General features: G+C 34.6%; 1 protein-coding gene across 1 annotated transcript; it reads left to right on the forward strand.

The window, feature by feature from the left end:
* Positions 1-12,575: 12,575 nt before the first annotated feature.
* On the forward strand, positions 12,576-14,558 carry LOC140138392 (kappa-type opioid receptor-like). The gene has a single exon (XM_072160293.1). It carries the CDS (start codon positions 13,003-13,005, stop codon positions 14,275-14,277), a length of 1,275 nt encoding a protein of 424 aa, XP_072016394.1. The 5' UTR covers positions 12,576-13,002; the 3' UTR covers positions 14,278-14,558.
* The last annotated feature ends 383 nt before the right edge of the window (positions 14,559-14,941 follow it).

A 14,941-nucleotide genomic window follows, 5' to 3' on the forward strand; every position in this document is an offset into this window, starting at 1 on the left:
CGGTACAAAAATGAATTTTAAAAAATCAGTGAGGGCGTCCTCCTCAGCAAATGTTATAATTTAAGTCAAGGAGCGAGATCACACGGGGCCCGCATGGGGCCCCGGGCATGGGGCCCTAATTAAGGAGTCGGTTCACCCCTCACAATGCTCAGATATACAAAGTTTGACACCATAAGTAGTTTGTATGGATCCCTATAGATATATCACTGCTATGTGGTCTCAAATAAATTTGTGCTATCACGTTTTGGGGCGCCCTCTACGGAGGCGTCCCACAATATTGGCATGTACTTGTGAGTAGCTTCTAATTTCAGTCTTACTAGATTTACTCCGCAATTGTTGTGCTATTTTGCTAAAATTATGCCCTTGCTCAGAAATAAATCCACAATATGCTTGGATTTTATTTTATTATTGTTTTCTGTTATGCACAGGATAAAATGGTGTGCGTATATTCTTTGTTTAAAAGACAAAATTAATGGATTTGTAAAACACCAAATAAATCGAGACCTTTGACCTTTGTAACCACTTTGACCTTTGTAACCAGTTTACCGCCTCTTAGAACCCGATAGACGGTGACCAACACTTTGGATTACAATAGCCTAATCTGAATGGCATAGTCCAATAAGCTCAAATAAACAATCATAGTGCAAAATTTGACCTAACTTGCAGAGTATGAGTTTTGTACCCAAAGTTTCAAAGTCAGGCATCTTATCAAGATCAAGATAGTGATAGTGACATAACAATTAACACGCTTATCTTACCAAGGTCTTATCTATCTGCATGGGGTAATTGGAAATTATGGTGTAGCCTATTTGTTTTAAGGATGAAACAACTGGCTCCTTTTGCATGGAAATTAGAACAAATTACTATACAAGCTGTATCAAAAGTTTGGTACCCAGCAGTTTTGATAGTAATTGAAAAGCCTGGTTCTTCCAAATGCAATATCGGGTCCCCTTAAAATGATAAAATGATCAGACCATAAATCTTTTGTGACTGTTTATGACATTAATCAACAAATTATGCGGATCCTAGATGTGTCGAGGATGTTATGTTTATGAACAAAACGTTACGTTTGTATTTTCAACATTGTTAATCATTGCTACGTGTATGTTAACAAATGAAAGTTCTGTAATTATTTTAATTCTTCAATGCTAAGTTAGTAAGTATTCTTTTGGATATCATCAAATTGTAAATCTCTAGTCAGATTTTCAGTGTGTTAACAACTATGTATCAAAGATGTTACGTTCATGTACAAAACATTAACGTTCTTATCTTGTAAACATTGTATACCCATATAGCTACTTTTGAAGAATGAATGTTCTGTAATTGTCTTTTATCCTTCATCTCTATTAGATTTTCAGTGTATTAGCAAGTAGATGATGTATATGTATCACAGACGTTATGATGTATATGTATCACAGACGTTATACATTCATAAAAACTTTTCTTTTGGTCAACATAGGGTAGATCCTCTTCTATACTATCCATCATATACCCCCCTGCATAACGAAATTCAACAATATTCAATATCCAAAGCAATATCATCACTACAATATGCCCCAAAATTGAACTCCCCACCCCACATAATCGCAAATTGACACGACAGCTTCATTCCAATTCAATTTATTTCATCCAAAACGGTCCTGTGATACACCTTCCCCAATCAAACACATTTGTCTTGCATTTGATCATCTTCTACTCTTCCCAAAAAAAAATCATTATGATACCAAATCCCCGGGACCAAATCTAAACACCATGCCATGGAATTCACCATATCACGTCCAAGCTCACATAATTTAGGCGCCCCATTCCTTTTTTAAAGGAATTTTTATTCTACTACTGGACGTGTACTAGCGTAAAATCACGAAAATAGGACACAGTTAAGGGGCAGCGTAAAATGACGAAAATAGGACACAGTTAAGGCACAGCGTAAAATCACGAAAATAGGACACAGTTAAGGGGCAGCGTAAAATCACGAAAATAGGACACAGTTAAGGGGCAGGAAATATAAACTCCATGTGAGCCCGTATGCACAAAACAAGTTAGACCATGTCTAACTTTAAACCTGGTCTAAACAACGAGGTACAACCGGAAGGACAACGAAGAGTATCAACTTCACCGTGCTTGCTTGTCACTATTTTGCACTCCATGAGTGACAAACAAACATGGTGAAGTTGGTACTCTTTGTTTAATGCCATTGTTTAGATCAGATCTAAAGTTAGACCTTGTCTAACTTGTTTTGTGCATACGGGCATAACCCAACTTTTACTCATGATCAGATGATAATCAATTAATTTTGTTATCAATAAGTAGCTAAATTGGTTACTTTATAGTATTTTTTGAAATCAAACCTAGGTTTCATTAGAGCATGATTGGTATGCAAATTGGAGACGTGAGCGTGCAATTGTAAAAATATAACACGATTTCAAATTTTTGACTGTATGGAGATGAGGTGTGGGGTTGGTGTGTATAGGGGTGTGTGTGTGGGGGGTGTGAGTAGAGTATGTACTGCTGCACCAACTTCCATCCATTCTATTTTCAGTGATGTAATATTTTGAATAATTATGTTATGTGTTGAGTGTGAGCAACCAGTATCGGTATCAGGAAATAGTGACAATATTAAAGGGATAGGGAAATATCAGCTATACTTGATTTTTTTTGTAATATAGTATTACAAATATAGTATTTTAAAAGCAAAGTAACCATTTGTTGCATTTGTGTGTAACATTGTAAATTATGACAATATGTTAGAGGAAGGGGAAATTTAAACTACAATAACTCAACTTTATAATAAACGAATTGATTGTTCTACTTTTTTTTTTATCTTTCGACAGCCATGGTGTCTATGATTTATTAACAAGTTTCACAATATAAAAGACGGCTGATTTTAGTATGATATAACAATTTTGTATGTGTGTTTCATTGATTTTGGCAACTTTCTAGTAAAATCTGAAACATTGGGCTAATCTAGTTAAAGTCTACCCTCCCCCTGTTTATAATGAAAATACCATCCTATTCTAGAATAATACAGTACACATTTTTGGGATTTAAAAATATTATTCTGTTTTGTCAAATGAAACACAGCTAAATCCTAATCTTTTAGTTAGTCATAACTAGCTTAAATATTTGGTCAATTTCTGGAAATAAGGGCCAAAACATGCGTTTTTATGGTGTTATTCGTATGTTGTGACAATCAAGCCCAAAGACTTGTACTAAGCCTAATTTCAGTTTATGCATTCTTATTTTTGGAAAAGGCGTGTTTCATTCTCATAACCAACCATTTAATTAAAGTAACATAAAAAAGTGAAAATTAGAGCAAATTTTCGGCATTATATATTCAAGATTTTGAATGCTTAGACTTATTCGAAGTCTTTAATTTTTGTGACTCGATTGTCAGAAAACATGCCGAAAATGCATGTTTGTGGCTCTTTTTTCAAGAAATTAGTAAAATAGTGAGCTGTTTCTTTTATCTCCAGTTAGGACTAAATAAATGATTAGGATTGAGCTATGTTTCATTTGGCAGAACTTTTTTTTAATCCCAAAAAATCAGTGCTGTATTTTTCTGGAATGGGGAGTAGTACATTAACCAACTTGATTTGAAACTCATCTTCCCTCTGTGGAATGTTATAACTCTATATAATACGAATTTACGTTGCATAATATCAAACAAATAAACAAAAGCAAACAAATAAACAATCACATCCTATAAGTATTGAATGCACTTTTATTCTCAATAAAGCCTAAAGACTAAATCCACTGATGTTACAAAATCATATCTTCTTTATTACATCAGTTTAAAAAAAATAAATCTGATTGCATTCATATAATGAATAATCCAGCCCACTACTTAACAAACTTACCATTTTCCCCATGTAATGGACCCTGTTGCCTCTCCTTTCCACCAACCTCATTTTATTCTCTCCTCATGTTGATCAACTTTAATGCATTTTACACTCATAAATTGCCGTAAATGCAACCAAAAAGGCTTTTACCGTATGTGAACATAATGTATAGATGGCTGGGACCGTGTCTACAATCTCTAATATATCACCATTAGCTATCCATTAAATCTTTAAAGGAACGTTAAAAAAGTTTGTTATAAAATTATAATTAACTTTCGTAAGAGAACGGTTCCCATGTTTAAGACTAATGAAAAATCTATAGCAATAGTTATTTAACGACTTCCATAATCAATTATGTAAATATTTAGAAAAAATACAATTGAGTTTTTCTAGAAACCACCTTATACCAATCAATTGAAAAATCTAAATAATTATTATAACTTAATAGATAATAAAATCTGTACAAACGAACACTGTGTAAATACAGCGGTCAGATATTCTTACTTAATTTACTTTATAATTAGATTATATTATCAGCTTTAGTTTTTTCAATTGATGAGGTCGATTTATTTTTAGACAAATATCGGTAAAAATAACACACCGTCATACACAATCCCTCACAAAGGATCTAAATATCCACAAAAACGATGACAAATAACAACGACGACCGCCAACGACGACAACAACAACTTTTTTAATCGCATTTATATAGGTTTTGAGGTTCTTGAGTATAAGGGCATTTTAATATCAAAACGAAAGTTTTGGACGTTTCCCCCTTATTATCGTAGTCTTGAGTTTCTTGAGTTAAGGCCAATAATTATAAAAACGACGTTTTCCCCTCACGACAAAAAACATGCACATGGAGCGGAAAGGACACCCCTGGGCCCTTATATCAATCAAGCTTTGGGATCTCCTTTATAGAACACATGCCATTTCTCTTGTATGTCAGCTTTATTTGTCTCAATAAGTGCAACACGAAACACCGCTAGGTTATGCTCCTCCTCCGGCTCCCTTTAAAGAGCCAAATTTTCTGGTTGATTTCAGTTTGCCGGGACAGCACAGGTTTCCCCGCTAAGATTAACGATAAGAAGTAGGATTTAGAACACAACTGTCAGCAAGGCTAGCGAAATGACATCGCAAATCTCGTTGTATATTTGAGATTCATTTCTAGACAAACAGTACGATAGGTTGTCACTGGATTTCCTGTTTTAGGAAGTCCCCTAAAGGTCGGTGTGACGATGTATTATCTTTTATAGAACACAGTACAGAATCTTCTCGCGGTCGGAAGTTCCTGCTTTAGATTTGTTAGTCTTACTTTCATTATGGGTATTCATAGTGAAAGTTTAATAGTTGTATCAGAAAAGCAAACAAACAAACATACGAAAACAAACAAAAATCCATCAACAAATAAAAACAAACCAAACTTACGCGATGCGTAAATAAGACTCATTATATTTTGTCTGAAAACCGGTATATAACTACTTCATCAGAAATAGAAAGCTAGTTTATGAAACCCAATATCAGTAGCATAGCTACTTCATCAATACCGATATCATCAGTATACGGTATATATAACTACTTCATTCATATCAGCAGTAGATGGCTAATTCACCAATACCAATATCAGCTGTAGATAGCTAATTCATAAATACCAATATCAGCAGTAGATATTGCTAACTTCATCAATACCAATATCAGCAGTACTTATAGCTACTTCATCAATACCAATACCAGCAGTAGATTGATACCAATATTAGCAGTAGATATAGCTAATTCATCAATACCAATATCAGCAGTAGATACCTAATTAATCAATACCAATATCAGCAGTAGATATTATAATAGCTACTTCATCAAAGCCAATATCAGCAGTAGTATACCGTAGCTAATTTATCAATACCAATATCAGCAGTAGATAGCTAATTCATCAATACCAATATCAGCAGTAGATATATTTCGTGATCCATAGCTTCATCCTCCACTTTTTTCACAAAAAGAAAATTGATATTTTTATACCACCGGGTCTGGGAACCTACTATGACTACAATTTGTGTGCAAAACAATTCTTGCAGATTCAGTCGCTATAATATCAAAAATATCGTCAAATTTGTATTTATATTCTGGTTTTTTTAATAACAGAACGCAATTACATCACAGTAATGCAATGCAACATACGTATCTAGCTATGCGTTCAACGCAAAATCAGATTTTTATCTGAAATTTTGGAAATAAATATTTTTTTCGTGACTATCTACTCAAACATCCATAGCCTAACCAATGCAATATGCATCTCGCTAATGCAAAATCGAATTATTGTTTTTCTGAAATTTTGGGAATACAATTTTTTTCGTAACTATCTATTCAAAAATAACATAAAAAAGGATGCTATAATCACAAAATACTCCTTCAGAGTGTTTACAAAATGACCGAATAATCGCACGGTCATTTTCCAATTTCATTATAACCAAAAGAAGAGTGAAATCATGTCAATGATCAATTCCCTGTATGCTGTATTTACATGACATAATTTAACTAAAGCCTTTTCCCACCTTTTAAAGTGCAATTTAGTTCAAAACAAATAGCACGTTGTAAATGCAAAAAATTGATCAGAACCAGATTTGGTTAACCCGTAAGAAAACGTGCTGAAGATGTGGCGTAGACCCGCTGGCCAGACTGATCAAGAAAATGGAGGAAAGGGCAAATAATTAAAAAGGGTATTGTTGATTTTCCCAGGTGGTTTTTGTTCTGTATAAATGAAGAAAATTCTTTCCATTTACTTGGGTCAAATTTGGATCCGGTCAATTTCAAAGTAATCTGAAGGGATTACCCCACACAGGAGTTGAATACATGGTACAGGTGGTTCGACAGGAAGAAAATGAAATTGGATCAAGATAAGAAAGTAAGAAAACAAAATGTACATACAAGAAGATGAAGAATATTGTTGAAGCACATTCCCGTTCAAATGTTAAGTACGTAAATGGCGGTTTGACATTATAGTTAAAAGCACTTAGGCTTCGCTTCTAATAAAAGGATGAGAAATTTCACTTGAGGCCATACATGGGTCTAACTTTGTATTAAAAGAAAATCATGGCGGAACATTATTGAATAACCACACATTTTAATAATGAAATTTTGAAAAATTCTGTACTTAATTCGTGTAATTTTAGAACATGCCAATTTGTTTTAGTGTTGTTATAAAATGTCCACTATGCCATATGTAAACACATTGATTTGAAAATCTGAATAGGTTTGCAGTACTTAGAGGCAGTGCAATAATTATGTTGGAAGGGCTAAGAGTTAACATATTCAAACGGCGTACCCAAAACTGATTGCCCTCCCTCTCGGCCTGCTAAATAATCTTTACCCACCCCCTTTGCACATGCCAAAATTATGTGATCCCAATTTGCATACCTTAATGGTCTAGAGGTGTCCCATAAAAAGGTTACATTGTAGAAAATTAACCGCATTTTGTGATGGTAGGCTAGCAAAACGATATCATTTTTCAGATATTATTTATTCATCCTTCTTGTAACTGTTTGCTAAGTTTCAATTCCGTATCTTAAAAGCAAATTACTTAACTTATGAGAGTGGCTAACCATCAAAATATCGCACATCGAAAGTTGAACACAAGCACACCTTTATTTTGAGATTTTTTCTTTATTACTTTTTATGTTTCTCTTATTTTTCATTGTGGAACTTATTGCACAAAAGAAACATATTGAAAAATTAAATATTGTACACTGAAAATAAATCAGTTTTAGAGCTTCTTGACTCTTGGCGGTAGCAAATAAAGGAAGATGGTCATTAGAGAAGAACACGTTTTTGGTTAAAGCAGTTCTGCACGCTGTATCTCCGGTCATCAACATAGTGAAATGAATAACAATCTTTTGCATTTAGGCCTTGCTCGAATTTGTTGACTTGAAATCGCTGCTGTTTGTTTTTACATTTCTCACTGAACTCTTAAAATAAAATTGAACAAGTTTTATTCTTTGTTTATCAGAATAAAATACCGTACTGCATCTGCCATGCTACGACTGGGCCTACACAGTGCCCCGCCAAATGAACGGTGGCTGTGACGGTGGTAATCTCGTAAATGTGGGCCAAAAATCACTTGCTCCCCCTTTCGACTTGCCAAAACTTGCACCATGTGACTTTTGATTAAAGAGGTTTACAAGATGGAAAAGTTCCCGAGCCGAGGTATGGTATAGGGCACTACGAAAATAGCGGCGATTTTAAATCCAAGATGGCTGACCGTGGTTGGTGGACAAAATGGTAATAACTTGATTTTAAGTTTTTGGCCTAATGTTTACATCCAATAAGTCAAAAATTTTAAAATGTAGCAAACAAGGGAACCAAACAACACAAGAATCTATACTAATATTGAGCTTCCATAATAGGTTACTTCTGGTATTTTGATGGTAGCGTATCCTATCATAGGCCTATATCTCACGCTGATATAGTAGGTGTCGTACTGTTAATAGCAGTATTGATGAAGTATATAGCTATCTACTGCTGGTATCAGTGCTGATGAAGTAGCTATCTACTGCTGATATCAGTATTGATGAAGTCATATCTACTCTTGATATCGGTGTTAATGAAGTAACTATACTTCTAATATTGGTGTTGATGAAGTAACTATATCTACTGTCGACAGTATTGCTAAAGAAATTATACTGTTGATGTCAGCTCTATCTACTGCTGATTCCAGTGTTGGTGAAATTATCTACTGCTGATACCACTGTCGATGAAGTATAGTTATCTACTGCTGATATCAGTATTGATGAAGTAGTTATCTACTACTGAATTAGCTGTCTGTCAACGATGAAGTTATCATTCCGGTAGATAAATTCTGCTCTTATAATCTCAATGAGGTAGCTGTCACCATGGTCACTGTGAATAGTGAAATAGCCGTATAGCCTGCCTTCTGCAGTAGATGTATATATAATGAACATGATGATCTTGCATTTAGAACCTGAATCTGCATTAATTATTATACTAATATAATATAATTCTAATATTATATAGGCTAATATAAATTTATGACAGGAAATCTATAGACATCAATAGCGAATACCTCACTCGGCTTTGAATAAACGCACCATTGTAAGTGAAGGGTGATCAAATTTCGCATAAAATACCATTTATATTTAATTTAACTTCAAAATGCACTTACTTTGTTTCTCTTTCATATTATGTAATACTTCCACGAAAGATTTCAGCTCAAATCATACTATTTTTAAAACTAATAAAATGCTGATTACTTTAAGCGACTCGAGGGGAATCTTCTTTGTTTCAATAATTTCGCATAATTCAATAAGCAAAAACTAAACTAAAAACTAATTTAATAGGTGACACTTTAAACCCCGAGTTAATATAACCTGTGAATATAATATTACGTTAGTGACAAAGACACATTTCATCCGTAAATTAATTTGAATTTATAGTGAAAACGGAAGTGTTGATTTTTGGAAGATGTATAGTCATATGTATGTATGTATGTCATAACCCAATTATAGCAAATGCGGAAGGTTTGGATTTTTTCTTTCAATTTACAATAAAAATGAAAATATTTATTATAATCTTAAAGGAGTATTTCGTGATCCTAGCATCCTCTTTTTATGACATTTTTCAGTACATATCCACGAAAAAAGCATATTCCAAAAATTTCAGTTGATTCCGATATTGCGTTTGCGAGTTATGCATGATTATGTGTATTACACTGCTCCATAGACAATATGTTGTAATTTCGTTCTGGTGCACCAGAACGAAATTCAAATTTCACGATATCTTTGCTAAACGAATTAATCTGCAAGAAATATTTTGTACATAAACATTATGTAGCCAGAGGTTTCCAGTGATATAAAAATCTCAACTTTTTTTGAGAAAAGTGGGGGATGAGGCTGTGGATCACGAAGTGCCCCTTTAAGAAGAGATAATGCATTGCCGGAAGCGTACCTGTTGGAAGGCTGAGCCGATGTGTGAGTAACTGTATACGTTATTTTAAAAATGTTAGTGCAGTGGCTTGGATCAAGAAGAAATTGAAATCATTAAAAACAAATTGTAATTGCTTCAAACCATATATAATTTGCTATGTTATAAATGACTCAAAAATGAATTTGGAGGAGGAAGATGTAGCTGTTATTATATTTGGCTGATATTAAATGTTGGCGTAGAAGCTATCGGACGAAGTATCTAGTGTTGATATTGGTGTCGATGAAGTAGCCAATGGTGGTGATGTTGGCAGTGTTTGTGGTGATTTTTGTGCAACCTTTTTCTTTTCTCTTTCTTCTAAATTGCTAACAATAAGCACTTTAGAGTAGTAATAGCGCCATCTGTTGTTTATTAAGTTTATTTCGTATACCGTTTGAACTTTATTTGACCTATTTCATACTCTAATCAAACGTGACGAGGAAGCAATAGCGACAAACACGATAGAAAAGACTTGCTTGTGACGTAAGAGTCCAATTTAGAAGAGCCCCGCAGGGCTGGTAAGTCGACTTACGATCTATCTCCGTTCTATTTCCATTCTATTCCCATTCTATACCATATCCTGTGATTTTAATCGAATATACGAATATATTTTTGACGTAAACTCAAAAATAAATTCCAACGTCAAATATAATTGATTTTTCGTCAACAAACGTAAAGGTGTATTGAAACATATTAAATAACAAATACACCTGTTGCGAATATTCAACGTCGCATAAAAATGTCTTCATAAACAGGCCTTAAAATGTGAACAGATGTAAAAAGTTAGAATCATTAAATTGAAAGTTGATATTCAGGTCGTCTAAACGACACAACCTTAGTCTGCCACCAAGATCGATACTATATAGTACACAGCCAGTAAAAGACTTGCGGCCTGCAGTGCTGGATATACCTTATAACTGCCTTGCAAATATCATAGAACTGTAGTGTTAATGAAGCGCCGCCACTTTTCCTTTTCCGGCTTTTAAGTGAGAGTGTGAAGTAACTTTAACTTTATTGCCTGACGTCTACGAGTTCAAAGGACTACCTTTTGGATTATAGGTATAGAAAAACGTGAGTTGATGTTTGACTTATTTCGGTGCGCGCCATTGAACGTATTTACTTCAACTCATACATGTCAAAAGTGGAGTCAATATGGAGGTTAACCAAATAATAATGTTGCCGATGTGCTGAAATTATTCGTCACATTCAAGATTTTGATTCTTAGAAATCATTTTGGGCGGTTCCTGTTGTAAGGATATTGCACTTGTGCCCGTGGATAAACTACACATACATCAACACTGCAAGAGACATTACCATCGTGAGCAAATCTCTCTTGGTGTGTAACAGCAGCAGATCCACTCCAGCGGAAACACGTGGATAATGTTACATATTGATATAATTTGATTATAATTAAAAGACGCCTGTCAAAGCCATCAAGGTGCAAAAATACTAACAGATGTGGGTGTGTAAAGCTGAACGATCAAAACGTCACTTTATATAAGGCACCAGTGGCAGGTCACAACCAGGGATCGGATGTGTGTAGACTTATGCAGGATAACAATAAATAATTTCTGACGATGATATCTTAATGACGAAAAAGTGACCTGGATGAATATACGGATAATGGATAATTGATAATACATAATGGATAACTGGATAATGCACCTAACTGCGTTAAACTTGACTTCGATGCTATGCTACCAACCAGTTTGAAATTGCGTATTTGGTTCGCCGCCAATAAAATGTAATATATAGCGGTAAAGAGGCGAAAAACTGATCAGTACTGATTGTATTCTCCCAACGTGATTTACACGACGATAGTGTCTTTATACGTGTAGTAGCCCTATTCATCATGATCTAGCTTTCAGTTTTTACTGCGACATACTATCATTTCTGCGAAAATAAAGAAACACAAAATGGTACTTTCATGAATTGATGATCAGACAATCGTGGACAACAACTGATGGAATATAATCTGCATGTCATCTACATCTGATACTTTTTTGTACGATCGGATAGAGTGCCGTATACCAGTGCTGCTATCTACTGAAGAAAGCATGCATCGTCGTCGATGTTTTTGCTGATAAAATAAGATACAATGTCATAATCAGCATGTTAACATCTCGCTGCATTTTTGGTCATCAATTGGAAAGCACAATGGTTTGAAAATACGAATTGACATTGCTCTCTACTGCTGATAGCATTATTGCTGTGTTTCGTACCAGGGCAGTGTAGCACTGTCGCTGTTAACTGATACTCATTTATTAAATGAATGAAAAGACATACTTCATATCATAATGCAAGTTAAACACGTGTAGCATGTTATAAGATAAAACTAAATACCACCTGATGCAGCTAAAGGTACAAACTGGTTTAGAGGATATTTTAAAATGGATTGCGTGCTTGCCATGCGCTTCAATTGAAAAAGTTTTGAAATATTTTCTCAAAATATCAAGAGCTATCAATACTAGGCTTGTTTGTACTCATTTTAATGCATTTTTCATGCTGATTCCAAATGTGGTCATGAAAATTTACATTTCTGAAATTTTTGAATTTGAAAGAAAAAATTTGAAACTTGTCGTCTGCAGTCGACACCCGCGTGAAGAGAGTTAAATCGGTGATCTGTAAAATGGTGCGAGGTGTTTGAAAGTCGGTCGCTGTTACTTTTACATTTGACGGATGAAATACAGGATATGAACTCGACACTGACAGCCATTATAATCGATAAATCTTATGAAATGTTGCTAATTAATTACCCGTTTAACTATCTACTTCAAAAATTATGTTCATCGCTGGTTATTTATTTAGACATGTTAGAAAAGCATGATGAATTACATATGTAAAAAGGGAAGCATTGGATGAAGCGCAGGGTTTCAGGTCATCATGGTAATGTAAAACTTGATCGATGGCTAGATTCAAGCTGAGATTTTTTGCCAAGGTAAATGGTTTTAATTGTTAATCATGCATTAGCCATGTAAGCAACATAATCCAACTTGCTTTTCAAACGCGATCTGGGAATATACAAAGCCCGATACAGGATAAAGTTCAGTAAGCATAAGCCTTTTTTGACGTTCTCACGACGTGATATTTGACAGGGAAATTTAAAACAATGGATGTTGTGTTCTTCACCAGCTTCTTGTTTAAATCTCAAGAATACTGTTTAAAATCAGATTTGAGATAGACATGCGTCATCATGACGTCATCAATAGCAATTCCAGTATTAGAAGACTTAATTTGGAATAATGCCTCACGTTCATTCCAAAGTCATGCCTGGGACAAAGCTTACAGAGAATGCTTAGCATCGCACCATTATTATGACGCGATTATCGATAATGCAGATTTTGTTCCCGACTATTTACACTACATGCCTATCGATAGATACTTAATCAATATAATAATCCCGTGTGTTACCATATTTGGTCTTATCTGCAACATCGCGTTCCTATTTGTGGTTTGGCGCCTTCAGCGCATGCGTACGGCTACTAATTTTTACTTAGCCAATTTGGCGTTGGCAGATATATTCTTCCTGATAACTGGGAGTAGCAATGCGGTGATTAGTTATTTGTCATCACCTGTTCGAGGTGCTGATCATCTTGGTAAATCAGGTTGTAAACTCTCCATGGTTATGTCATTTGCCTGGTACTATGCCTCTGTTGCCATAGTAACGCTAGTTTCTATCGAAAGATATTACGCTGTTTTATACCCCCTTAAACATCGACTGATGAGTACTAAACGACGCGCTTTACTCATTATATTATCTATATGGCTAGTATCATTTGTGCTTGGACTAACACATATTAGGATCGTAGATAGATATGTATCATATTGTATCATTTGGCCAACCAATGAAAAGTACGTTGACTGGCCTCCTCTTACCTCATTTTGTCAGCCATCTCCCGTGTGGATTTATACAGCAGTTCATGTATTTATGATTTTTGTTTATCTCACTTTATACCTCATCAACTTTATACTTTGTGTCATTATCATAAGGACCATACACAGACGATCCAACGCTGATTATGTGACACATTCCACGCGCAACGCGCGGCTAAGTAATCAGGTTACCCGGATGTTGATAGGAAACTGCACCGTGTTTTTTATTTGTCAAACTCCAGTCCGAGCATTTGCGCTATTCGGAGTTCTTAACATGTACAGGAAACAGTTAAACATTACCGCAAATCCAGATCCAAATATGATGTCATTATTCTTATGGATTTGTGAGATATTGCTTTATTTAAATTCCTCAGTTAATCCCGTCATTTATAATATCGGCAGTGAAAGATACCGGACAGCATTTCGGGAAACATATTCGTGTAATTCATCTCCAATTCATGTGATTAGTCAACATCCAGTGGTCAAACGGCAAGTTACTAATACCACTAGTACGTTTCAGTTGGATCTGCTTAATGGAATTAATGTCACAGAGTACGCACCAGTTAACATTGTGTACTTTGAAACTAGTCTTTGATAATTCACCGATACCAAATAAGTGGACGATAGTGTATATAATTCAAAGACCAGACCTGCTATAAATCTTTCAAAAACTTTTATTGTAATATCTCTAACGCGTGCGTCTTGTTTATATTGTTATTTATTAATGTAGAAAGTGTGTCAAGTCAAGTAATTGGTGCTTTAGAATGTTCAATTCAATAAATTACCGTCGATATAATTTCTTACCAGATAGTATTTACAAATAATCCATTTTTACTACAATGTACATAGTATTACCAAAAGTGCATCGATGCTTATGGTTGGAAAATAAAAATAAAATATAATATAGGAGCTTATATGTTCTAAACAGTAGCGACAGTAGCCTGTATGACAGATATGCTGATTTGAATAAAACTCAGTACCTAATATATCTACTGCTGGATGAACTTCTCTATATGTACTGCTGCTGTTATAGTATTGATTTATGAAATAGCTATCTACTGCTGATATTAGCATTGATGAAATAACCATAGTATGTATACAGTATGTTTCAAATTTGCACTCGCTGCTATTATTATAATTGGTGAACAGGTGAAAAAAAAATCAGCAACTTTTAGTGTTACAGAATATAATGCTTGACGATAGGCATAATACTGCCACAATACCGTAATTGATTAGGTAGATCCCTACCCAGCAAACAC

The sequence above is a fragment of the Amphiura filiformis genome, chromosome 17, assembly GCF_039555335.1.
Source record: "Amphiura filiformis chromosome 17, Afil_fr2py, whole genome shotgun sequence".
In the NCBI taxonomy this organism is placed as follows: domain Eukaryota; kingdom Metazoa; phylum Echinodermata; class Ophiuroidea; order Amphilepidida; family Amphiuridae; genus Amphiura; species Amphiura filiformis.

What these genes read in the sequence shown, in the direction of transcription:
- LOC140138392 (XM_072160293.1), top strand. Translation starts at nt 13,003, where the DNA reads ATGACGTCATCAATAGCAATTCCAGTATTAGAAGACTTAATTTGGAAT.